This window comes from Saccostrea echinata, unplaced genomic scaffold (genome assembly GCF_033153115.1).
Source record: "Saccostrea echinata isolate AGI-Se365-2 ecotype Australia unplaced genomic scaffold, CSIRO_AGI_Sech_v1 ptg000058l, whole genome shotgun sequence".
Taxonomy (NCBI): domain Eukaryota; kingdom Metazoa; phylum Mollusca; class Bivalvia; order Ostreida; family Ostreidae; genus Saccostrea; species Saccostrea echinata.
In genome coordinates, this window is record NW_026889807.1 from 5,734,958 (window position 1) to 5,760,769 (window position 25,812).

The following is a 25,812-nucleotide window of genomic DNA, read 5'->3' on the forward strand; positions in this document are numbered from 1 at the left end:
CAATTTGATCAGTTCTGAAAGTTGGCATCTAAGTTTTTTAAGTTCATCAAAAACGCTACATTTACATCATTAATTAAATTCTGTAACTTCAGATTGGTAATGGATGTAGCATATGAAACACTTATATAAGAGGCCCTTGAGCTACATGTTCACCTGAGCATTTTCGCTCGATATGACAAATACATATGCTGTGTAAATTTTCGGTTTATTGTGGTTTTTTCCTTGGTTACCCAACTACGAAGGAGTGTGCATTTAGAGGAAAACACTTAAGTGCGGGTATTACTATCTTATGATAGCATTCAGTTTCTGTTTAAATTCACACAAGTATGATTTCTAACTTTTCTATTTCTTCCAATCTGTTTCGAATTTCTGAAATTTCCGAGCTTAGAGAAAGCAAGCTCGACTCTTCCTTTCTGTAAAAATTTATCTTGCCTTTCGTTGAGTCAACACTCTCCGATAAAATTTCAATTTCTTTTTTTAAATCTCCTTCAAGATAACTCTGGACGACGTGTGTGAATCTTTCTGCGTATGTCTTTTGTAATGTTTTCCTTACTTTTTCTTCGGTTATCTTGTCTATTCTTGCCTCGTAAGCATTCTGTTTGACAGTTTCAAAGTTATCAAGGACGTCTAGAGCGACTAGTCCTGTAATTACCAGACCAGTCACTATTCCTGTCGCTGCTACTGCCTGTGCAGCCTTAGGACTAACAGACATATACATCATTGCCATACTACCGGCTACAGCTGTACTACTAGGCGCAATCAATGAGACAAGAACTGGACCAAGTTTGTCTTCGACGTCAAAGGGAGAGGTAAATCCTTTCATTTTGCTTTTAATTTTGTGCAAATATTCGTAAAGTTTTACAAAATTATCTGTAAGGTTTTGTAATATCTTGAGTTCAAACATCCTTCCAACATTTTCTTCTTGCCAGGTAAGAGTCGCTTTTTCTATGCGAGAGTCTAGTTCTCGTCCAATTGTAAGTCGTGTGTATTTCTCAGTCCCTTGGAGAACAATGGTTCTGAACTCTGGACTTCGTATGTAAGTGTGCAAATCTTCTGCGGTTTCACTGATAAACTTGTCAATATTTTTTTTGAGACCGGAATATGCCTACAACGAAATTTAAGATTATAAAAGTGAAACTTTAAGAAAAACACTTTAGTAAATGTCTTTATTGCAATGAAAATAATCATGAATGTCAACAGGATATCTTTAAGCCACAACGCTCACCCGAGTCGAAACGTAACTACTATTTCGAGAAAAAATATACAATGTATTGTTTTTTTTTTTTTCAATTGATCCGACATCTTGGAAACAGCATTACACATATATCTTCATTTCAGCAAATTTAAATCTTTACCAAGGATGCTTACATATTGATATGTATTAATACGCTTCGCAATTGATCTGTTAAACACTTACTGAAAATGTTTGCATGTTTACTAGATCAATATCAGTCGCTCTTCTGATAAACAGGGTTTAAAAACATTTTCCATAATAGTAAAAGTTGAAGTGTCAAATGTCTATCCCCTATCCGATATCTTCGAGGGATGTATTAGAACAAACTTAAATCTTGACTTTCAGAGGGTTCTTGTATTACGTACGAAACATTGCTTTGAGGTTCACACAGAAGAATATTTTAAAGATATGTCCAACTTATTCTTATATATAACTTCGATTAGCTAGCGTGGCGCCATCCTACCCCAGGGTCACCATGAAACACGTAACAAGCCTGATTCAGCAATTTTTGAACATGCTTTTATACCATTGTCGCTAATCATTGCCCTGTTGTTCCTGAAGAGAAGATTGTTAAATTCTCTCTCTGTTCATTTTTGGAAACATTTCTTCCAACATATAAGGCACCTACCCATCCGGGACTATGGTTTTTACTAACTTTAATTTGCACTACCAAAGGATGCTTGAATATGTAAATCACTGATCATGAATCTGCTGTTCTCAATTGCGAAAAAAATAATGAGGTTTTGCGATGACGATTATTGTCAAATTATTGTAATTAATCCCATCAATTAGGAACCTTATCCTTGTGGGCACTGATTTAAACAAACTTGAATTTGTTTTACACGGGTAAGCTAATAATGGTACCATTTTATTATAAATCATCAAGGCCTCCTATCACTGAAAGGCGATTTCTATCACTTTTCTTTGATTGTCTCCATCTAAACTTGGATTTCTTTCAATGACCCCAATCTTATCGTGTCTCAGCAGTCCTTGAGAAGATAAAACATTTGCACTTTGCAATAAAAGTGCCATAATGAGCCCTCTGTTCTTCATAGGAGGATATATTACAGATTTTTTCCCTATATATTCATTTACTAAGATTTTATTTTGATTACTGTAGCCCCACCCTTCCCCGATGAGGTGGACAAACTAAAATTTACATTTATTAAACGTTTACATAATATTTGTTTTTCTTTGACCCGGACAGGTTCTTAAGAACATTTTTTATATTACAGCGCCATATTTGTACTATTTTCACAAATCTCATCTCGAAAGTTGGTATGGCTCTTTATTTGAACACATTTTAATCCTCTTACGAAAGGATCTTTTTTTTTCCATTTTGGCTGAAATAAGCGTAATGGTTTTGGAGAAAAATTCAAAATTGTGAAGAAAATAAATCATAAGACGAAAGACTGACAATTATTGATAAGGAAATTTCACTTAAGCCTTTGGCGTAAGTAAACTTTAATCGAGTCTAGAGGACTGCAATTTTATAAACGGAGTAAAGGCTTGTTCTTTTTCTTTCTTTTTTTGTGTAAAGAAAACTTTATTAATTTTTAGAGAAAAATATGTTAGTTCGTTTTCAACAACATTTGTTTTGCATGTGACAAAATTACCTCCTGTCTTTTATTCTTGATATCTAGCAAATCCCTACTAAATTGATCCAACTCCTTAAGTGTCTCTTCTGTGCTTTGCCTTGCACATCTCAGCTTGTTTGCTAGGCTTGTTTCACAATCGTCAAGAAAGGCTTTGATAAATCTGTAATTTCAATCACCATAAATTATTGTGTTGGGTTTTGATAAAATATAAAAATTAATTCATATATTCCACATAAAAAAATACTCCACAGGTTAAAATCGCGGTCGGAAAAGAATGCGATTTGATCAATTTGCAGCAAATCTCGGTCGGTTGAATTCGTGGAAAGGAAAAATTATACAACAATTTTTTCAGCACTTCAAGTAGTTTCCGTATTTTGTCGATTTTGAACCCAATTAAATATTAATAGCGATTCTCTGTAACCACTTAAACTTCTTTGCCACGCATGGTCACCGATTTTGATGAAACTTTGCCCATTATTACAACTTGACACCAGAAACATATATCAAATAAAATTTCGTTGCTATGTGTCTTGGTTGCCATGGTAACAGCCAGAAAAGTTGGAAAAATTGAGATTTTCAGTTACTTTGAATCTTTATTAAGCCTTAATAAAGACTTAGAATAACAAACAAACCATTCTCACAAAAACCTGACACCTTGTTGCCACTTGTGCTATAAAGAAACTATCTATAATTTATCTCTAAGTAAGTGGTAACCATGGGTACATTTGGAATACATTTTAGATGATGAAAAATGCTGAAAAATGCTCAATATTCACTAATGATAGATTTTAAATGATCAAACTCAATCAACAACCTAAGAAAAAACAATAAAAATATTTGACCCTAAGTAATTAGGTATTGGCAATATTATTCTAAAAATAACTTTCATGGTTGCCATGGTAACACAGTGTTACCATGCAAAATGTGTTGCTAAGTTTGGGTTAATGCTACTATCTTCAGAAAAAAAACAATAAATTTCATGACTGGCACATATACATCCTTAGGACCTTGCAACACCGACAACAAAAGAAAAATTGGGATTAATTGTTACTTTGCAGTGTAACCATGGAAACAATGTACCAGTTGTTTAAAGTGATATTTTTTGCTGCCTTAGGAATTTACTTACCTTTTATTCAAGAAACATATTATTTAACTCACCTTGAATAGTACTTATTTGGTAGAACTAAAGTTGAATATCATATATTGATAACATTTGTTGAAAAATACAACACTGTTGCTATGGTAACCAAGAAGGGAAAATATTCGATTTTGTTAATTTTACATCAATATTAAACCCTAAGTGCCAGCTATTTGCATCCAGTTAGAGATTGGGTGGCAGTCAAAATTGAAAGTCAGGTTAGTTGTTCATAATTATCAATCATAAAAGTTTTGGGAATCTACATACAAGGGTACGTATCTAAGGAAACAGAATATTTTTCAGATTTTTATGCATATTTTTTCGGTTTATTTCCATAGCAATGCTCTATTTAAAGAATTGAATTTGAATTTTTTGAAATGTGTTGCTTATGTGAAAATTAGGGTCACATGAACATCTTTAAAATCTGATCATTAGTTGTAAAGAAATATGCTTTTTAAAAAGTTAGGATTAGATTTAAACATTTAGAGAGTAAATTTAAAATCCCTTCTTGGTATTAAAACCATGGCAACCATTGCCAACCTACAAGAAATATCATATTTCTTCCTTGGTATATGTTACAAGGATCTTTTGTCTATTATTTGCTTGCATTTCAACCTATAATTTATTTTTATTCTTAAGTGTATGATTTTATAAAATTAAATGAGCAAAATAATTACTTTTGAATAGTTTGTTTCCATAGTAACGTATGTAATAGTTGATTTACCAAACATATTTATCATGCTTTTAAGACATTAGGCCTTCAACTTTCAGAAACAATCATTGCTACTTGTTTGCTTTGATGCAAACGTTAACTGTGGGACTCTGAACATGTTGAAAAATGCCATTTTTCAAACTTTAGGACAAGTTGCCATGGTAACCATGACACGTAGCAACTAATTTCTGCCTGATTTGAGTTAACGATATCAAAGACTTTTATCATAGAGTTTGGAGAAATTCTGAGACTATGCGTGCCACAGCTCCTATATAAATGTTTAAGTCGTTACAGAGAATGACTCTTAATAACGAAACACCAGACTGATCCCGATTTGAAGTCAAAACGTACGACTTACCTTGTTACGCGTTCAGAGTTTTTTTTTTTTTTTTTCTTTTTTCCGTTGTTTTTTTTTAATTATATTTTTGAAGTTCCTATGAGTTTATACTCAAGTGATTTATTCAAGTTTTTTAAGTGTCATCAACATGCTAAAAACTCTTTTCCAAGTGTTCGTTTATAGATATGTTTTGAGTAGAGCACAGAGTAAAATTTACTGAAATATATTTGAATTTTGCCGAATTTTAATCAATAGAAGTGGCCAGTATGATGGTAAAAATGTTGAACTGTTCATATAATTGAGTTGATGTGTAACAGTATTATCTTTCTCTTGTTTACTACGTAAGGGCCTTGACCGAATGTAATGACTGAATGATACGCAGGGGTGAAATTATACAATGCAAGTTTTAAAGGTAATTACATCGTACCTCTACCGGGTGGCAGAATTAAATGTTACTTATAGAAATTTATTTATCAATTAAGCTTTAAAAACACCAGCAACTTCGTGTTACTGGTTGATGTAAACCCCATAATTAGGAAGACAGTTTACATCTCTATTGCTGTTATGATTGCACGGAAACACAAATACAGTTAAAGAATCTAATCATAGATAACAGTAATATTTCAATTTATCCTTATTAATTATAAAAGAATTATTCAGTGTATGTTGAATTCCAGGAATTTTTATTTCCGCGAATCCATACTTATAAATTAATAAATTTTGCAAATAACCTCCAAAACGGGTGCACCAGATTTAAATGATATAAAAGAAATAAGTTGTGATAACCGATTAAAAAGGGAAATGTGCAAAGTATTTTTGTCATTCACCGATCTTAATATTGACGGAAGCTTCTAGAACATCATATGGCATCGACCCCGATGTTAAAAAGAAAAACGAGGCGATTACAACTGCATAACATAAAAAAGCTTTTGTGTGAATAGTCGTTGAAATAATGGTAAATCATTGATAACACTATTAGTTGTGAATATCTTTATATATCGATATATTCATAGGGCGTTAAAAGCTCATTTTTACACAGGTACTTGAGTCTAGGTTTATAAATATGTATGTATCTTATTGATATGTAAAAAAAGTAAGTAAAGTACATTTTTTTTTTACATATCAATACGGTACAAACATGTTTATAAGCCAAGTGAATCCCCCCCCCCCAAAAAAAAATCAATTAATCAGTAAAATGTGCAGCTGCTTTTATCCTTGACGGAAATGAAATAAGAGCATCTGAAGTTCAATGTCCATAACATAGTATAACAGGTTTCACAATAAACGTTAATTAATGAAATTGTTATTTTTCAAGTTTTAACAAAAGGGTGGGGGGGGGGGGGGGGGGGGGTCAGACGTACATCTACTTCATGCGGGATTTTGAACAATGTATTTGTTCCTGCTAGTCTGTAGGCTGTCAGTAGAAACTATAATATACTTTCAGTCGGTAGTGGTATAAATTCAATTCCCTGCGCTTGCGCGGGATTTCATCTAGTATAGAGAATATTAACTCCACGAGTTTCCTGCTGTACAGGATTTCATGATTTTTTTATTTTAAATTGCATTTTAGAGGAACCGGGATTTAAGGATGAATATTACAAACTTTTTTTTTTCAGAAATCATCAATATTTCTCTTATATTTATATTTAAATCGGTAAGCTGAATAATGTTTGACAGGTAAAGTGGAAGACTTTTGTAAGTTTTTGTCATAAGGTTAAAAAGTTGTGCAAAATTTTGTGAAGAAGTAACATATCGAAGCACCAAAGAAAACCTACGATTTCTTTATATTTTAGTGATTTATTATTTATGTCATTTCTAATCAAAATCAGTCAAAAAACATATATGTATCCATGCATCAAATTTTTGTTTGTGTTATGTATCCTTAATTCAACATGCGGTAATCCAACTTATTCCCATTGCTCCCTTTCTCAAGAGGAAATTCTTCACAATCATATGTAGGGTATGAATATTTTTAATGTCCCGAACAACCAACATGAATTTGAAGTACCATATCTATACTGGAGTTCGAAACTTCATAAAAATCCTTACAAACAAAGAAACTTAGCGGCTTCACTCCTCTTTCTTTACTCTTCACTAAAATGTTAGCAGTAGTGAAGGAGAAACTTCAGGAGTACTGTGCAACTATATATTCGAGAAGTGGTGTAAATCAGATGTGGATAATCAAAAATTCCAAGGAAGTTATTAAAAAAAATTGATTTTTTTTTTACCATAATCAACTATATGAAAAATTACTTTTCAACTTTATATACAACCATTCCCCACGATAAATTAAATTCCAGGCTATTTGATATCATTGACTGCTGCTTTTTCAATAAGAATGGAACTCGTATATTTACTTACCTTGTCATCGGTCCTTTGAAAATTATTTTGTTAAAAAACATTCTGATTGTACACACAAGTACTCTGAAGTTGATATTAAAAAGATGCTTGAGTTTCTGATTGACAATTTCTTTGTGGTTTTTAGAGACCAGTTCTTCCAACAATCTATTGGAATTCCCATGAGTACCAATTACACCCAGTTATGAGCAGACCTATTGCTGTATTCATATAAAGCAAAATTTGTCCAAAAAATATTTTACGTGAAAAGAAGAAAACACTTGCTGTGGCCGTCATCTCGTCATTTAGATATATTGACGATGTATTTTCAATTAACAATTGTTATTTCCATTTTTATTTCGATACGATAGATCCAAGTGAGCTTGAAATAAAAGATACCACAGAGTCTGACACATCTGTTTCATATTTGGATAATTTGCTAGAAAAGGACGTTAATGGTAATGTAACAACCAAGCTTTATGATAAACGTGATGACTTTAACTTTTCAATCATCAACTTCCCTAAATAATGCAGCAATATACCTTCATCACCTGCACATGGGGTTAATATTTCTCAGTTGATTCGATACACAAGAGCATGCTCTACGTATGAACAATATCTAAAACGAGGTAAGTTATTGACAAACAAGTTAATGGAACAAGAATATCAACAGTCTCGTTTAAAATCGTCATTTCGTAAGTTTTATGGTCGATACAATGACCTTGTCAGTAAATACAATTTATCATTAAGTCAAATGCTGACTGACGTTTTTCATACTCATTGTTAGGCCATTATTTACGCACTAGATTGTCGACGGATTTTTTCCCGTTATTTCCCGATTATGACAAGGAGCTTAAGGCAGGTGTGACTGATCGGCAGGGGATGCTCACTCCTCCATAGCACGTGATTGCACCTCTGATGTTTTAGAGGTCCGTCTTTGCTCTGATCCAAATTTTGTATTGTTTAATCGAATTTTGAGCTGAATACTGTTCGTTATCTCCATACATTTCATGGTCTAATCAAACAGTAAATACTATATGAATATATATTTCAAATGTATTAATGTTCATATAAAATGGGACATTGTCCAAATTTTTCTTCGCTGCTAGAGAAACAGACGTGACGTCCTTAAATAATTACCCAACTCACGACAATTTTCAGTATATTAAAGTCAGACGACACGTTCTCCAAATATGTTTTTCATAACTTGGTATTATATAAAAAATATTCATAATTGTCATTCTCTAGTGATTTCGAAATTGTTTTCAATGTGTTTTTAAAAAGTACTACATCTAAAATTTTGACATTGGCATTTCAAAAGATTATCCATAAGATTTATATAAGGAATATCACCTCCCGGTATCTTGCCCAAGTGCCCGGTAAGATACCTCAATTTTTGGTGAGGAAACTTGTTTAAGTAGCTATTCTTCAATGAAAAATTCTTGGGAAAAATGATATATTTTCAAGGAACGTGTCGTCTGACCTAATATGATATAAGAGCAAACTGACCAATTCCTAAGTAGTCTGATTATCTTTTAAACTCCGCAAGCAGCTCGAAGATAGAATATTTAGGAAAAATTCACTCAAAGTTTAAGAAAAAGTTGTTTTTTTTTTATTTTAATTGATATCTGTCAAGGAACAAGGTACAGTCTAAATACAAATCTTGAAAGTGATGTAAAGAATTAAAACTCATGCTTTCCGAATCATTAAAATTTCATGCAGAAAGATCATACGAATAATTTTTCTCACATGGCCTTCTAATTACTAATTTTGACGCCATGAACTTGTGTATTTTCCTGTATTTTGTTTAAAAGGTTCAGAAAATATCGAATTTCGATGAAAATTTCTTTCAAATAATATACATGTAGACGACATGCATCGCCAACAACGCTTTTGAGATATGTGATTTTAATCAAACATATCAATCATTTTAAGTGGGTTACGGCTGTAGACTTCTTCAACTGCATGTTCATATTAAAAATGTCATCGCGACACATGCAAGGGATTTTTGAATGTTACTTTGTGTTCAATGAATATTTGCAAATTTCAATTTTGTATCATTCTAAAATTCTCAAAATTAGATTTTTTTTCTCTATTTTTTTTTAAAGGCATTAGATAAACACTTTTTGTCAAGACGTTTACGTACCTCAAGTGAACTGTTACTCGTTTGAAGGCATTTGTGGTAATCACTTCTTTTAATATCTCTTGAAATTTTTCAAATTCTGCTTTGTAGGCTTCCTCTTCATGAACCTAAGTATGGGTAAACAAGTTAATTCAGAAAATTTGTGTCCCCTGCTTAGGGAAAAAAAGAAGAGCATGCACAGTTCGGGGAGGGGGGTCACACTGCTCCCTGTATTTGTAGAATTATTAAATGTATACACGTATATTGAAGCAAATTTCAAAAATGCCAATATGGATATAAAGATTTGATTGCTTATTCTCTAATATGTGTACAGAAGATTCTTTTTAATATACAGAATATTTATCACACTGTAATAATGATTTTATGAGTTTGTACACGCCAGACATCATAACTTTTTCATTTCACATGTTGAATAGTATCATTTAGTAAATGCAAAAAAAAAAAAAAAAAAGAGAGAGAGAGAGAATCGTCCGGGGATTGAACCCGAGCCTCTAGCTTGCTAAGCGAGCAACATACCACTAGACCACGTAGGCACTTAATTATATAGCACATTAAATGCAAAACATTAAGTAACATATAATGTTTATATTCAGGTTTGATTTTGTGAAAATTTTACACAATAAATGTTGTCTAATTTAGCCTTTACTAAACAGTTCTAATAGATGTAATTAGAATATAAAGTCCGCCGACAACCTGTATTACACGTAATAAGCTTCGACATGGCCCTGTGCTAAAAATAGTGCCAAACGACTTTTAATACAATAAATAAATTTAATAAAAACAAATGGGACGGGAAACTTTGAGAGGGGCAAAAGAGGAAATAGGGAGTTATGGTATAAAATTTCATTGCAAAAGCTCAAAAGCTTCTTGAGATATCGCCCGGAAACGAAGTGTTACACACAGACGGAATTTATGAATTTACGACCTTGAACTTTGACCTTTTGACCTCAACATGAATAGGGGTCTTCTTTAGGCCACAGGGAGTTGTTATGTAAAATTCCATTGCAAAAGCTCAAAGAATTCGCGAGATATCGAGCGGAAACAAAAATATGAAACAGACAGAATTTTTGAATTTATGACCCTGACCTTTAACCTTTTGACCTCAAAATAAATAGGGTTCTTTTCTAGGCCAAAGAGAGTTGCTATGCAAAATTTCATTGCGAAAGCTCAATGGTTCTCGAGATATCGCGCGGAAACGAAAGTGTTACAGACAGACAGAAATACAGACCGGACGGACAGACAGACCCAAATTAATATCCCCCACTTTCAGTGAAAGCGGGGGGACAAAAGTTTTTTATGTTCTTCCAATAATATGGGGAAAATATGGCTTCTTAACATAAACTTTTCATATTTTCATATAAAGCTATTATTTTATAATAAATGCATGATTGATAGGGCTTTTATTGGCAAGAAATGTTTTGGATATAATAATAATTTGTTTGATTCTTTTAAGTCCTTTTTAAAAATGGTTTGCTGATGTGAGATGAACATCAAAGGATTTCAACAAAGACCTTACTCGGCACCCAAAACCAATGAGCAATGGAGTTTTTTTTTTTTTTTTTTTTTTTTTTTTTTTTTTTTTTTTTTTATCTTACCAGCGCCTGCTCTGACACTGGACCTCGATTTTATTTTAATTATCTCACGCAAAACACCTACAAATTTCAAATAAGAAGTGCCTATCACTTGACAAATGAACAGGTGCTTCTTACATTATCTTTTTTCAACTTACTTTTGTCGTGACTGGGTTGTAATCCCATGATTTTTCGATTAAAGAAACAAGTGCCCTACAGATTAAGCTAGCCTGTCGATCTTGCAAAAAAGTACATGGATTAGCTTGAAATGTTTTGTAACCCTCTATTTATTGTAATTCAAGTGACCCTGCGTTTATACCACCAGGTACATGTAACTCAGTTTATGACTTACTTAAAGTTTTGGCGATGTTTCAATCACTTCTACAGGTGTTAAACAATGTTTTCGTAAATAATAAAAATACATATCAACGTCGGAAATTTCAATAGATAAATATGCATTTTTTTTTTTTACCTTAGCTGAGGCGAATTTTAGAATGTTACTATCCTTCACGTCTTCCCATATATCGTGAACTTTTTCTTTTAACTCCTCATACAGGTCTCTCTTTCGATTTTTTTTCTGGGGAACTGCATCCCATTTGTTGAGCAGGAAGATGGCATCCTCAGGATTGAAACAATACATTTGACTCATCGACTGTCTTACACTTTTAATGATATGAAGAAGCTAAAATCCAATAAAATCAAAAGTAAGTCATTTTCAATTATGATAATATTATATGAACTAGTGTAAATAAGTAATTTTAAAGGTTTATTTTATTATCCCTCAATTCCTTTGAATGCCTACATCAGTGTAATAATTTCATGAAAGATGCTTTGATATCTTTATCAGAAATTGCAAGTAATTTTCAAAATAAAAGTATATATTTAAGAGTACTCTATCATCCTGGAATCCACCTGCAGTAGAAACGTTTACAACAAAAATGAAAGCTACAGCATTTGGCAGGTACTCCATCATCTTATTCGCCACATCATCTTGTCCTGTATCGCCTTTTCCTGGTGTATCAACTATTATAATGTTACCCTATTGGAAAGAAAATTTACATTATAAGTCTAAAATTCCTAATTTCGTGATTTGTAACAGTTATTAACCGTTGACGTACAATTCTTTGTATTATTATTATGTTTTTATTATTATTTTCATTTTTTTTGTAAGGCTTCCCAGAGAATTTTAAGCCTTTTAAGGCTTACCAGAGAATATCACAGTGTATTCTGTGCCTTCACTTCTTTGAACTACAAATGTAAGACGTCATAAATGAAAATGACGTCACGTCACTGCAAACTTGAGTTGTTATTATGGGGAACGTGTCATAAACTTTACACCTTATTTCAATTTGCATATAAAGTGTAAAAAAGGTTGTGTAAAATAAACGTGTTTGAATCTTTTTTAGATAACGTTGCTTTATTACTCTTGTTTAAAAGTCAGCGTGTTCAAAATATATACGAAAATATACGTTTGACATTTACCACTTTTTATGCCCGTGGATAGAAGTAGAATTTAAAACATGTGTATAAAAGAGCCTGGCGCAGGTGATTAATTAGGATTTATTTGAGATCTTTTGTGGAAATCTGTAAGAGGAGTTTCCCATCTAACTGAATCTTGCTTGGGAAAAATGTGTGATGGCTTTGTTTTAATACAGATAACCATATTGAGTGGAAAATGGAAGATTTGTCAGTAAGTTGAATTTATTGTGAAATATTTTATACCAGAGTAATAGTATAACTTTTCCCAAGCACATTTCGGGTTCAGAAGAATGCAGCGATTTTATTTATGTGACAAAAAGTTAATAATAATTGTGTTAACCAGCTACACCGAAGCGATTTATGTGAAACACTTCAAGAAAGTAGAAATGACCTTCACGTGATCAACAAGGTCAAGTGATATCGTAACAAATACGTTTATATATAGCCTAGAGAACTCTCTATATGAAATATATGGAGATAACGAAGATATTCAAGCTCAAAAATCCATTAAACAATACAAAATAGGAGCAGAGCAATATTTGGCCGTACTTAAGTTTATAACTTACAAATGAAAATAAAAATCGACCTTGCAATGCATTGTTATGTGTTGAACGCATTTAATAACATTACTGCGTATAGGAAAGTATGTCTAGTTTTTGAAAAATGCACTATTTAGATAGTGGGAAAATACCGAATTGTTTGTAAGAATCTATGAAAAATATTACATGGTAATTTAAAGTTTATAGATATCGAAACACAATAAGTTTGGAATATATATATATATATATATATATATATATATATATATATATATATATATATATATATATATATATATATATATATAAAACACTAAAAAGCCAAAAACACAGTATATCCTAAGTGTCGGACCTACTAAGTAGATACAGGGTCACGGATGGAAATTTATATAAAGCACTGAAAATGACCAACGACACGAACAAAAATAATAAAAATTGTTCTGTCCCTTCCTCAGGACAAAGAAAAAAGTTAAGAAATCATAAAAAAGGAAAGAAAAAAAAAACAAAACTAGCGCTACTACCAAACTACCAAGCACAATTTATTTAGAATGTTACATGTATAATTTGAATTTTACAAGTATAAACAGTTGTAGAGAAAGAATTCCGGACTGGACCGCTATGAAATACGTCGAGTTTGTCGGGTGTACTGTGATGAAGTGCAATTTACATAATTGAACAAATTAATTTTCGCTAATTAATTAAGACCAAGTAGTAAAACGTACACTGACTTATTTTGTCAAAATAGCGTAACTAAACATGATAAAAAGAAACCAAAGGAAGATATTATGGAAGGGATATTTTACAATATGAACTTGGATGTATCAAAAATTTAAAAATGTTTTAATGACTGTTTATTGGGGAAAAAAATAAGAAAACAAAAATTTTAGCAATTAATCTGTGTGTGGGTTGTTCCAGAATTGGCAATGCGAATTAATGGTAAAGTTTACACTATATAGAGAGAACGAACTTGTTTGTTACAATCAGGTATTGGGTCTAGATAAAGTTCGTCATGCTAAAGTCATTTAGTTTGTTGATACCATTAGGGCGGAATGACTTCAGTCTGTGCATCCAGAACTTTTCCTTGTTTTTTCTCTGAGCGTATGTCTATTTTTTTTTTTTTAAGAATTACATCAACTTAAGCATTTTGTATTACCCTTAAAAATAACTTCAACCTACCTTCAATATTGGCACAGGAAACCAAACATCAATAAATTCTATGTGTTGGTCACCTGTTCTAGCTAGATCTTCCATCATCTCCATCAGTTTTTCTTCATCATTAAACTCTGACAGAACTACATCTTTCCCGTCCTTATCAAGCGCTGAAACTCTTTTTTTGTCTGAATATCTTATTCTACAAACTCTTGTTGTTGTTGCCATGATATCAGTTGGTACAATATCCGTACCAATTATCAAATTAATAATGCTTGATTTCCCTGAACTCGTTTCCCCTAGAAATTAGAAACAAATCAGAAAAGCAAAAATATTTAGAACCTTTATATATATATATATATATATATATATATATATATATATATATATATATATATATATATATATATATATATATATATATATATATATATATATATATATATATACGTGAATATAAAACCTAAATACAGACAAATCCAGCAAAGTGCATGCCTGATAAGGTGTAGTTTAAACGATTTTACATTTTCCCTTTCTATAAACTCAGAATAGAGACGGAGGAAGAAAAGACATTCTAATGCAATTGTTTTGTAAAATGCATTTTGATTGGCTTAAGAACTGATGTTTGAGGCAGTTAAAGGAGTATAAAAAGGAGTGAAAGGTTTTAATTGTGACGTCACAATAGAAAGACCCCCCCCCAAAAAAAAAAAACAAAAACAAACAAACAAACAAACAAACAAAAAAAAAAAAAAAACTGCTTCATGACGTATTTGATGTACCAGAACTCAACAAAATAAGACAAAAACATCAAACAAAATGCATAAATTGCATTAGAATGGGAATAACTATCTTTTTCATTTGTTATTTGCGACCGTTAAATCAGCATTAACGGTCGCAAATAACAATTGAGAAGATAGTTATTCCTTAATTCCATTTTTATTTTAAAGCCAAAACTTAATATTTCCTCATAAATTACCAATAATTTCTTTGAACATTTTCCATATCATTTTATTATATAACATGTGTCTATGACGTCATAATATAGACATTAAACATTCCACTTACTTCAACGTCATAATCACTGCTACTTTGATACTGTTGTATTTGCAATTTTTGTTAAGGTTCTAAAGATTTGAATTCAAGCGCTAAAGCCTTTCGGAGGGTTTTTGTAAACATATGTTGATTACAAAGATTTAACACTGAATTACCAGCAACCACAATTGCACAATCTGTCATCATAAGGTCCTTCTTTCTCAGTTCTAACTGATTATTTATGTCGTTCACATTGTTCAGATCAGTTCGAATATGACGATCAAAGGCAGGTCCATCCACTAATGTCTGCAAGGAACTATATAGATCGCCTATGTCTTCCTGAAGACAGTCGTAACCTCTGGTATTCCTGAAATATATTACCAAATTTAAAATCTATACAACTAGATGAAGTCCCGCTGAAGCATATCAAAGGGAATTGACGCCAACATTAACGAAGGAATGCCGTATATTTCCAATTCGTTTGAACTGGATGTTAAAGGTTATGCATAAAAAAACATTTAGTACAATTCTTCTAAATTAAAAACTCGTGTAATAATTTTAAAATCAACAGTCACAGAAGTACATGTACGTACTGGAATACTCTGCCATTTTTTTTTCCTTTTTAAACCCGAGTCTTATTACTTATGGGTTTGTATAATAGTATCTAAAAATGATCGGAAAATTCGCGAACTTTTGTCACGCAGTACAGTTACGGTGCACGATGGAAATACAGACAATCTTTGTGATTAAAAATATATTCTTAATCAGGGTGGCGATTCTTTTTAGTACTTTATTTATAGCGGACAAACGTAATTATGGTTATTAAGTACATATTGCGGACGATTAGATTTTATATTTAGACTTCTCACGTGATGCTAGTCACGTGATTCTAGCACATATACTTGCAGTATTGAGGTCAGCTACAAAATTCACTAGTGCAATTGTATAATCAAGTTAAAAAAGTTAAGTTAATAAATATTTTCAACACGCATTGTAGTTTCTAAAAAATGCTGCAATCCTCTAAAGATTCTGCAATTTCATTACTAAAATCATATTTGTGTGACCGCATGCTGAATATTTTCGTGGTCAACGGCATTGAATATAGATAATATTAATGCATTTTCAAGATTTCACCAAGATCGCAGCACTTTTCAAATACCTTAGTACTTCTAAATTTTATTTGTAAAAGCCTACTATAATCCATTGAGTGTATGCCCTTGCACTAGATCGTTGTGTACATCTATACGGCAGTGTCAATTAAAAAAAATGTACAGAAAATATATGAATATAATCATAAAGAAGACAAGTATTTACGTCAAGTTTTACGAAATGACGTCACATCAACACGTGCATAGCGATCACTGACTTGTTTAAACCTTGCTGTGTGGGATTTAACTTCATATCATATCCAAATTTTGTAGAAATGTTTTAACCATAAATGCAAATGATTTGTATTAACAATTTTACAAATATCATGATTTATTTTAAATTTATTCAGAGTTAAAAACTGCGAACATTTGTTGGCGGAGCGGGTCAAAATGTACATGTAGTTATTTACAAACAATTTACTAATTAATGTGTGTAGTTATATCCTCTTTAAAATAGCTTATAACGAAATATTTCGTTCAATTTAAGAATTGTTACATCGTTTCATATTGCAAACTTTGAATAAATGGTTTGTTTCGGGAAAAAAAATCAATTTCCGAAGATGCGTAGTCCTCATTGAAAAAGGCAAAAAAGGTGAACGTAGAATGCCACAGTTCTGTGCTGTACTCTGGAAAACGCCAGAATAAGCTCTAAAAATGCGTAGGAAGCATGAAATATCTCAAAAGCGAGTCATACACCTGTGTGTAAATGGCCCAGGCGGTATTTGAATGATATAGACTCTGTATCAGACAAGGACGATCTGTTACTCTGTAAAAATCAATTAAAAGTTAGTAAGGTCTTGGAAAGAGATAGGCGCTTCAGTCTTGCTCATTTTATCAAAGCAGTTAAGCGGTAAAAAGAAAACATTGACAAACAAAATTACGCTACTGGAACAATTGTTAAATTTCAATTGATAGAGAGATGTTTTTAATTAGCAGATATTGAACCAGACTGTGTGAAATGTATAGGGAGAATATTTATGAGAACCTCATGACGCTATTTTTTTCTGATGTTACATTGATGTTGTTAAATGTGCTCCCGGGTTACAAAACATGTTAATTTTAAAATGAAATAAATTGATTTCTTTTAAATCGAATAGAATAAGACTTTACAAATCAACAAAAAAAATTTTTTTTTACATATACTGTGCTTTTTTAAATATGTTGAAAGTAGTATAACGAAAAGTTGACATGGTCCGCGAACTTCCTGAACAACCGTCGTATTTATAAGAATTTTAGTGACTTTTAGTGCAAATGAATACCAGGTGCGTTGTATTTCTAGTCATGGGAGGGTGTTCCACTTTTATAATTATTTGTTGTTTACTAGCAATAGAATTTGTAACTGAAAATCATAGCCTTTTTTTTTCAAATCCTCCCTCTAAATATTTCCCGCATGTATACTTAGCCAGCTAATCCCCAGTGCTTTTCAGATAACTTTTGCACAATTGAAAAAGAATTAAGAGCCATTCTCTGTAACGACTTGAACTTTTATATAGGAGCTGTGGCACGCATAGTCTCAGAATTTCTCCAAACTCTCTACGATAAAAGTCTTTGATACCGTAAACTCAGATCAGGCAGAAATTGGTTGGTACGTGTCATGGTTACCATGGCAACATGTCCTAAAGTTTGAAAAATGCCATTTTTCAACATGTTCAGAGTCCCACAGTTAACGTTTGCAGCAAAGCAAACAAGTAGCAATGATTGTGTCTGAAAGTTGAAGGTCTGATGTATTAAATGCATGATAAACATGTTTGGTAAATCAACTATTACATACGTTACTATGGAAACAAAGTATTCAAAAGTAATAATTTTGCTCATAAATTTTATAAAATCATACACTTAAGAATAAAAATAAATTATAGGTTGAAATGCAAGCAAATAATAGACAAATGATCCTTGTAACATATACCACGGAAGAAATATGATATTTCCTATAGGTTGGCAATGGTTGCCATGGCTTTAATACCAAGAAAGGATTTTAAATTTACTCTCTTAGTGTTTAAATCTAATCCTATCTTTTTAAAAAGCATATTTCTATGTAACTAATGAACAATTTTTAAAGACGTTCATGTGACCCTAATTTTCACATTTCAAAAAATTCAAATTCAATTCTTTAAATAGAGCGTTGCTATGGAAATAAGCCGAAAAAATATGCATAAAAATCTGAAAAATATTCTGTTTCCTTGGATACGTACCCTTGTATGTAGATTCCCAAAACTTTTTTGATTGATAATTATGAACAACTAACCTGACTTTAGATTTTGACTGCCACCCAATCTCTAACTGGATGCAAATAGGGTTTAATATCGATATAAAATTAACAAAATCGAACATTTTCCCTTCTTGGTTACCATAGCAACAGTGTTGTATTTTTCAACAAACGTTATCAATATATGAAATTCAACTTTAGTTCTACCAGATAAGTACTATTCACGGTGAGTCAAATAATATGTTTCTTGAATAAAAGGTAAGTAAATCCCTAAGGCAGCAAAACATATCACTTTAAACAACTGGTACATTGTTTCCATGGTTACACTGCAAAGTAACAATTAATCCCAATTTTTCTTATGTTGTCGGTGTTGCAAGGTCTTAAGGATGTATATATGCCAGTCATGAATTTTATTGTTTTTCCTGAAGATAGTATCATTAACCCAATCTTAGCAACATATTTTGCATGTTACCATGGCAACCATGAAAGTAATTTTTAGAATAATATTGCCAATACCTAATTACTTAAGATCAAATATTTTTATTGTTTTTTTCTTAGGTTATTGATTGAGTTTGATCATTTAACACCTATCATTAGTGAATATTGAGCGTTTTTCTGCATTTTTCAGCATGTAAAAGGTATTCCAAATGTACCCATGGTTACCACTTACTAAGAGATAAATTCTAAATAGTTTCTTTATAGCATAAGTGGCAACAAGGTGTCAGGTTTTTGTGAGAATGGTTTGTTTGTTTTTCTTAGTCTTTATTAAGGCTTAATAAAGATTCAAAGTAGCTGAAAATCTCAATTTTTCCAACTTTTCTGGCTGTTACCATGGCAACCAAGACACATAGCAACGAAATTTTATTTGATATATGTTTCTGGTGTCAAGTTGTAATAATGGGCAAAGTTTCATCAAAATCGGTTACCATGCGTGGCAAAGAAGTTTAAGTGGATACAGAGAATTGCTATTAAAACGTTGCTAAGATTTCTCATAAATATCTGCCTGCAGCATCAAAAGCATGAAAAGCACTAATACTTTGCAATTATTGTAAAATTGTATACCTGCATATAAGACTATGAAGAGTTCTCTATGATATTCTATTAAATTTATAAGCCGATTAAAAACAAACTTAATGTATAAAACAGTGTTTTCCAAACTTAAAAAATATATCATTCCGCAAAAAAACAGCTCTAAAGTAACTTTTAACAAAATAAATTATGCAATTTTTGCAAAGAGCCAGGTACATTAGTACTGAAAATCGGCCCTTCTTTGAAAATGTAAAATAATTACAAAGAAGTGACTTGAGTATGTACACTTTATAAATATTTGAACAATCTTTATCTATCTTTTATAGTTTAGTTGGAATTGCCCTCTAAAAATGAAAAGTATTTTCTTGCATTTAACCGCTTTGAGCACTATTACGATATTATTGCTGTCAATTTAGAACATTTAAATAACAACTTTAATGTATCAATGTATGTTATACGTAAAAAATCTTACATTAGAATATTTACATTGCATATTTTATTTCCTTCAAAGAAAATATTGCACAAAAAAGAGTGTTTTAAAGAATAAATGACCCCCATAGTATCGATATACGTGAATATCATGACTGCAGTCAAAATCGCTAGCGCTTGCATAATGTGCAGTCTATTTTTCTCCACAAATAAATTATTTTTTTTTCAGGAATGTTTAAAAAAATAGATAGAGAATGCAAAAAGATCCTTGAAATGAAGCTTTTATTAACAAACAATAACAGTAAACGAGGGAATATTACTTACTTTAGCATTAATTTTGACCTATTTACACTAAGGTTCAAATTATAATTTTATGATACCGAAAATCACCCTTTTTTTAGATTAATCAATAAAGTTAAAAAAAAAAAAGTATTAAATTATTCATGCAAAAAAGATCAATGGGCAGCAAAATAATGAGGAATTATATCACCAGGATGTAATAATAACTCAGGCTCGAAGTAGGGGGGGGGGGGGGCTGTCCCCTTTTTTTCAAACAGTACATTTTCTATCGAAAATGTCCATTGAAGGGCTAGAAGCTCCCTTCCCCCACTTTTTGTTGCAGGGGTATATGGTGATGTATGAAAAAAAATGATATGGAAGAAGTTGAGAAGTTGGACCTCCCTCCCACGAAATAGGATTTTCAAGTTTGACCCATCCCCCCCCCCCCACCCCTCCGCCTCCGCATGTCAAAACCGATACTACAACTTAAGAAATATCTAGTAAAATTCATTGACTTCAGAATCCTGAAATTCTGAGTTACTCCACGGTTTTGTTTAAAGTAAAAAGATAGTCAAGGTCGCTATTATACTGAGAAATGAAGGAAGAGAGGGGAGATGAAAGTAAGCTACTGGTATATCAAATAGCAAAAAAAAAAAAAAAAAAAATCAAAGTTGACCCTAAGGTTCTTTGTGAACTGTACGTCAAAGTTAACTTTTTTTATTTGTCAAAACTCATACATTTAGTAAAGACTGGATCTAATTTACATATCTTTGAGTCTGAGTCAAGCTCTAGGTGACATGCCTTCATTATTTCCATCAGTATTTTCTTTAAGACCTTGCAAATTGATCTTTGAATTTGGACCACACAAAAGGTGTCGACTAACAAAGAATAAATTAAAATAATTTTCCTAATTTACCAACAGGGAACTTGCAAAGCCATACAAAACAGCTGATGCAAATTCAAATAATAGAATTGATAAAATTTAATTTAATTTGTCTAATAGGGAATTCAGGCAATACTTTTCTTCCAAAACTTTTCGAAAAATGAGATGAGTTGCTTTGTCAAATGAGCTAAAAAATATTTCAATTATTCCCAGTAATTTTATCAATCATTAATTATGTCTCTGACGCCGTTTTCACCATATCAACACATAACTTTATGGTTGGACGCTGTTCTGTTTTCATGGACATTACTTATGATTTTTTTGAACATATCCATCATCCCTCCAATAATCGATATTAAGATATCAGAAGAATGAAGATTGTCGACTCATCTCATACATGACATATTTAATTTTTATTAAGCTTTGACTTGGTTTATAATAAGATAGGTATATTTTTTCAACCCTTCATAAAAAGGTTGTAACATTTCAACTCTGGGCCATACGCACTTATCTGCGACCTTAAAGATGTCGATTTTTCTTTTAATTGTTTTTTTACGAAAACGTTGTTACGTTGGGTTGTCTTAAGTTGGATGCAAATTACAGCGATAAGGTTACCAGTGTCTAGAAACGCGGGGTTATTCAAAATGACTGTAAGCATAAGGTTAAACAAACATGACTTTTAATAACGCATCAACCAGCGTCATGTTGAATTCATTCTTCTCGTGGCTTCAGCTTTAGAACTTTGACTGTTGATTATCTGGGGACAAACAACAAGAAGAAATTAAGGTCTGAAAAGAATTCGCCTATGTCTTTATATCGTAACGCTAAATATGTTCTATATTCAAAAGACAAAACTAATATCTTCCTGGTACGTACGTCACCTAAGATGGTGAAGGGGGGATTTCAGAGGCAAGGGTCGGGGGGAGGGTTTACATGTACCTTGAGACCCCTGGCCAAGTAGTTCAACTTCCTGATTTCCGAGATTTTAAGTATGATATATAAGCTTAAAAAAGCCTGAGTGGGACCCTCCCCCTACACACACACACACACACACACACACACGCACACACAAATGCACACATACATCTTTTTTTATATACCTCATTATAATTATTCTTTACAACGCGTTATCTGCTTGGTTCTAAATTGTCACGTAACGGGGCCATAAAACTTCATATTTCCCTGTCGTCGTCATGCTTTTCATCATATTTAACATCCTCGGAACACCACGTGCATTTTCTCGCAATACTTGTAAATCGTTCGTTGACGAAACTCCCGAGAACAGCAGACATCACAAAATTTAAAAAAAGTAGCGTTAAATGCAATGACAAAATTGGCGGTCTTCTTCAATAAGGATACTAAAAAAAAAAAAAAAAAAAAAAAAAAAAAAAAAAAAAAAAAAAATCTAAATGAAGTGTCCAAAGGACTTCGTTTACGTGTTCCAGTAACTTTTTGATAGTTTGTGTTTATTTCAAAGGCCTTGTTTGTTTCTTTATAATAAGAATCTATTGCATGAATGTAAAGGAAACATGAAGATTTATTCAACCCAAAAAAATCATATAATTTTTCTTTGTGGAATTAATCTTCATATTTTCCTCACGTCATGCAATAATTGTATAGTATCAAATTGTATACATTTATATCTCATAGGAAGATATTTTTATGATTAATATTATTTGATTTTGTAAAAATCAATGAATTTGCAAATATTTTGGAAAGTTTTTCCTGTTACAAAAGGGAGGGTGTAATATAAATGACTTAGTAAAATTTTTTTTAGATATATAAAATAAATTTAAAAATATATATTTTCAGCATCTTAGAATTTCACAAAATTATATGAAGCTGTCCCATTCATAAGTTTTTATTATAATTTGTATCATGTTCCTCGAATATTATTTTATTTATTCTCATCTTAACCTCTCTGAAGGAAAACTTAATAGTTATATGTAATTTCCCCATTCTTCTTTCTCCCTCTTGAATTTAACCGCATTGTTTCTCTGCTTTCAGGGACATAAATAACATATACTTATGCCTCTACTGTTCTCAGTTATCAGTATCAGACATAAAAACATAATAAATGGTGTATGTATGTTTTGTTTTGTTTTTTTTTTCTTTCGTTTCTAGGTGATGGTATATAAATTTAATTCATTGGAAGATTATCAGACTTAAATTATACTAAGTATAAGTATGTACTACTTAAGCTTTTGGAGAAGGGGTGTGACGTACGTGCTATGATATTTAAATAATTCATCTGGGCATTGTAACATGTGAACTTTCCAGCATTTTTACAAATAATAAAAAGTCGTTAATTTGAGATTTTTTTTTATATATCTAAAATGAATCATCTGAATACAGTTTTCGCTTACTATGAGAAATTCTCAATTAATATTATTATTATTATTTTTTTTTATCAAAATGTTTGATAAAACAACGTTCCGTTTATAGTAAAATATCGAACGAAAAACTGAAAAATGGGAAAAACTTTTGGCGCGTCACTGTATGTTGTCAATGTAAACAATGAAGACGTCTATATATTTAGAGTTCGATGTACAAAGCTAGAGACGTTATGTTTTTGCCTTAAGATTAACATGAGATGCCTTTTTATAAATTTAACAACCCAATAACATCTCAGTTATACCTTTTTACAAAAGACCTTCAGAAATTTAGACGTTTTATGTGTACATTTGCCTGTGTTTTGCTTGTTCCTGAATTGTTGCCTGGAATGAAAACGAAAGTAAAAAAAGGTGGTCGCGGATTCGAACTTTTTTACAACTGAGTTATTAAAATAATGCATTTTATCATTTAGATTTCTATAAAATAATCATGTATTCAATTGTTATTTATTTTCTACGAATATAATCAAATTACCAAGCTAATATTCCATTCCCCTCACGTCAAGATCCGTATAGCAGACGATTGAAAATATCAAAATTTGTAAAAATTCAATGTGGCCACAGCCCACGGCCAGAACGAAACCTGTATAAATCAATCCCCTTCGTGTTATAGTATTTCTGGTTAAGATATCTTCGTGGCCTATGCTTGTGGTCACATCGAATTTTCCCAAAAACCGAGTGAAAAGTGAAGAAAATTGCTTGTTTTCCAGATACTTCATAGGTTTGGATATTACATAACAGCATAAGAAGCTTGGATCCGCTCAATCATTTATATATACAAGGACTTGGGATCATAAACTCTAAAATATACATGGTTAGTGAGAATACGCAAACTTTTTTTATTAAACATTTTGCAGGGCCTGTTGACATTAGTTAACGTACCTAGCTCTTTATTAGTCATTTCATTCATGAATATTTTCTAGACATTTGGCAAAAAGCAAGATTCTACTGAATATTCATAGAAAAAGTAACTACAAAATGAGCTGTTTTCAGGTTTATTTCGGAATATCTTACTAAAAAAAAAATAATAAATCAAATTTCGATATATTTAAAACATGATTGTGACGTACACCTTTTGTGTTGTCCATTCTATAGCTTAATGTTGAGCTAACTCCTCAAACAATCCATTAAGTTACCTGTAAGTGTCCATTCTTTTTGAAAAAACTGTCCATTCTTTTAAGAATGGACAGTTTTTTTTTCAAAAAGAACGGACTGTTAAAACAAACAGTATGGATAGTTACTGGTAAACTTTGGAACGTGTTCAAGAGGGAAACAAACACAAATACATTAAATACTTTTTTTTAATTTACATATACGAGGGGTGATCAAAAAGTTCGCGAACTAATTGAATTACTTCTTTAAAAGAAATAGAATAAAGTTTGAGTGTTTATTATTTTTTAAAGTAGTCCTCTCCTATTTTAATGCACATCTGCCATTGTTCTGCCCATGCGCCAATCACCTGATCCAGCCAGTCACGTGACATGCTCCGAAGCAGTCTGTTCAGAGAAGCTAAAAGATTTTTCCGAGTCTTATATTTATTACCATGCAAGTTATTTTTAATAACAAAAACAGTCCATCTGTCAGAAATGGCCAAATTTCGGCAATAGGATGGGTGGATAAGGATATCCCTTCCCACAATTAATATGGTGACCCATCACAACCCGAGTCCTCTGTCTCTCGAGAGTCGTTTATCCAATGTGGATAAAGTATGGGCGCCTTCTTTTTATCATATCTCATATGTTTAAAGTCTAAAGCTTAAGTAAACGATATTTTAGAGATTTAATATTTATACTATTGTTAAGATATACAACCATTTTTCTAATTGTTACTTGACGATGTTTCATAACAAATTGCCAAACTAAGGACATATCTTTTCCCCGGTTTGCTTTCGCTGGGCAACAGAACAGACATCATTTTTAACCGTCTCCCTGTCTTTACTTTAGCAACCAATTCATTTTCAGATAGAAGTGCGTCTAATATTAAATTGTCCACCCAGAAAACTGTTTGCACCATAAACACTACACTTCTGCAGCTAATATTTCGGTAGAAAATAAATAAAAATGAAACATTTCAAGATTTGATTTGAAAAACATTTCAGATCGAAGATTGGCTCATGGCTAATCCAACACTCAGAACACAATTTGCATCTCACCATTACAATGCTGCAGTTAATATA

At 31.8% G+C, this 25,812-nt stretch overlaps 1 protein-coding gene across 1 annotated transcript in view; it reads right to left on the reverse strand.

Moving 5' to 3' along the window:
• Nucleotides 1-316: 316 nt before the first annotated feature.
• The window catches only part of LOC133174599 (dynamin-like protein 2), a 31,667-nt gene continuing 6,171 nt past the window's right edge, over nucleotides 317-25,812 (reverse strand). Inside the window, exons 2-8 of the mRNA XM_061309700.1 lie at nucleotides 15,446-15,636; nucleotides 14,265-14,536; nucleotides 11,963-12,109; nucleotides 11,543-11,752; nucleotides 9,503-9,606; nucleotides 2,851-2,992; nucleotides 317-1,105 (exon numbers count right to left, since the gene is read on the reverse strand). Coding sequence (XP_061165684.1) covers nucleotides 317-1,105; nucleotides 2,851-2,992; nucleotides 9,503-9,606; nucleotides 11,543-11,752; nucleotides 11,963-12,109; nucleotides 14,265-14,536; nucleotides 15,446-15,636 — 1,855 coding nt within the window. The remainder of the gene's footprint in view (nucleotides 1,106-2,850; nucleotides 2,993-9,502; nucleotides 9,607-11,542; nucleotides 11,753-11,962; nucleotides 12,110-14,264; nucleotides 14,537-15,445; nucleotides 15,637-25,812) is intronic.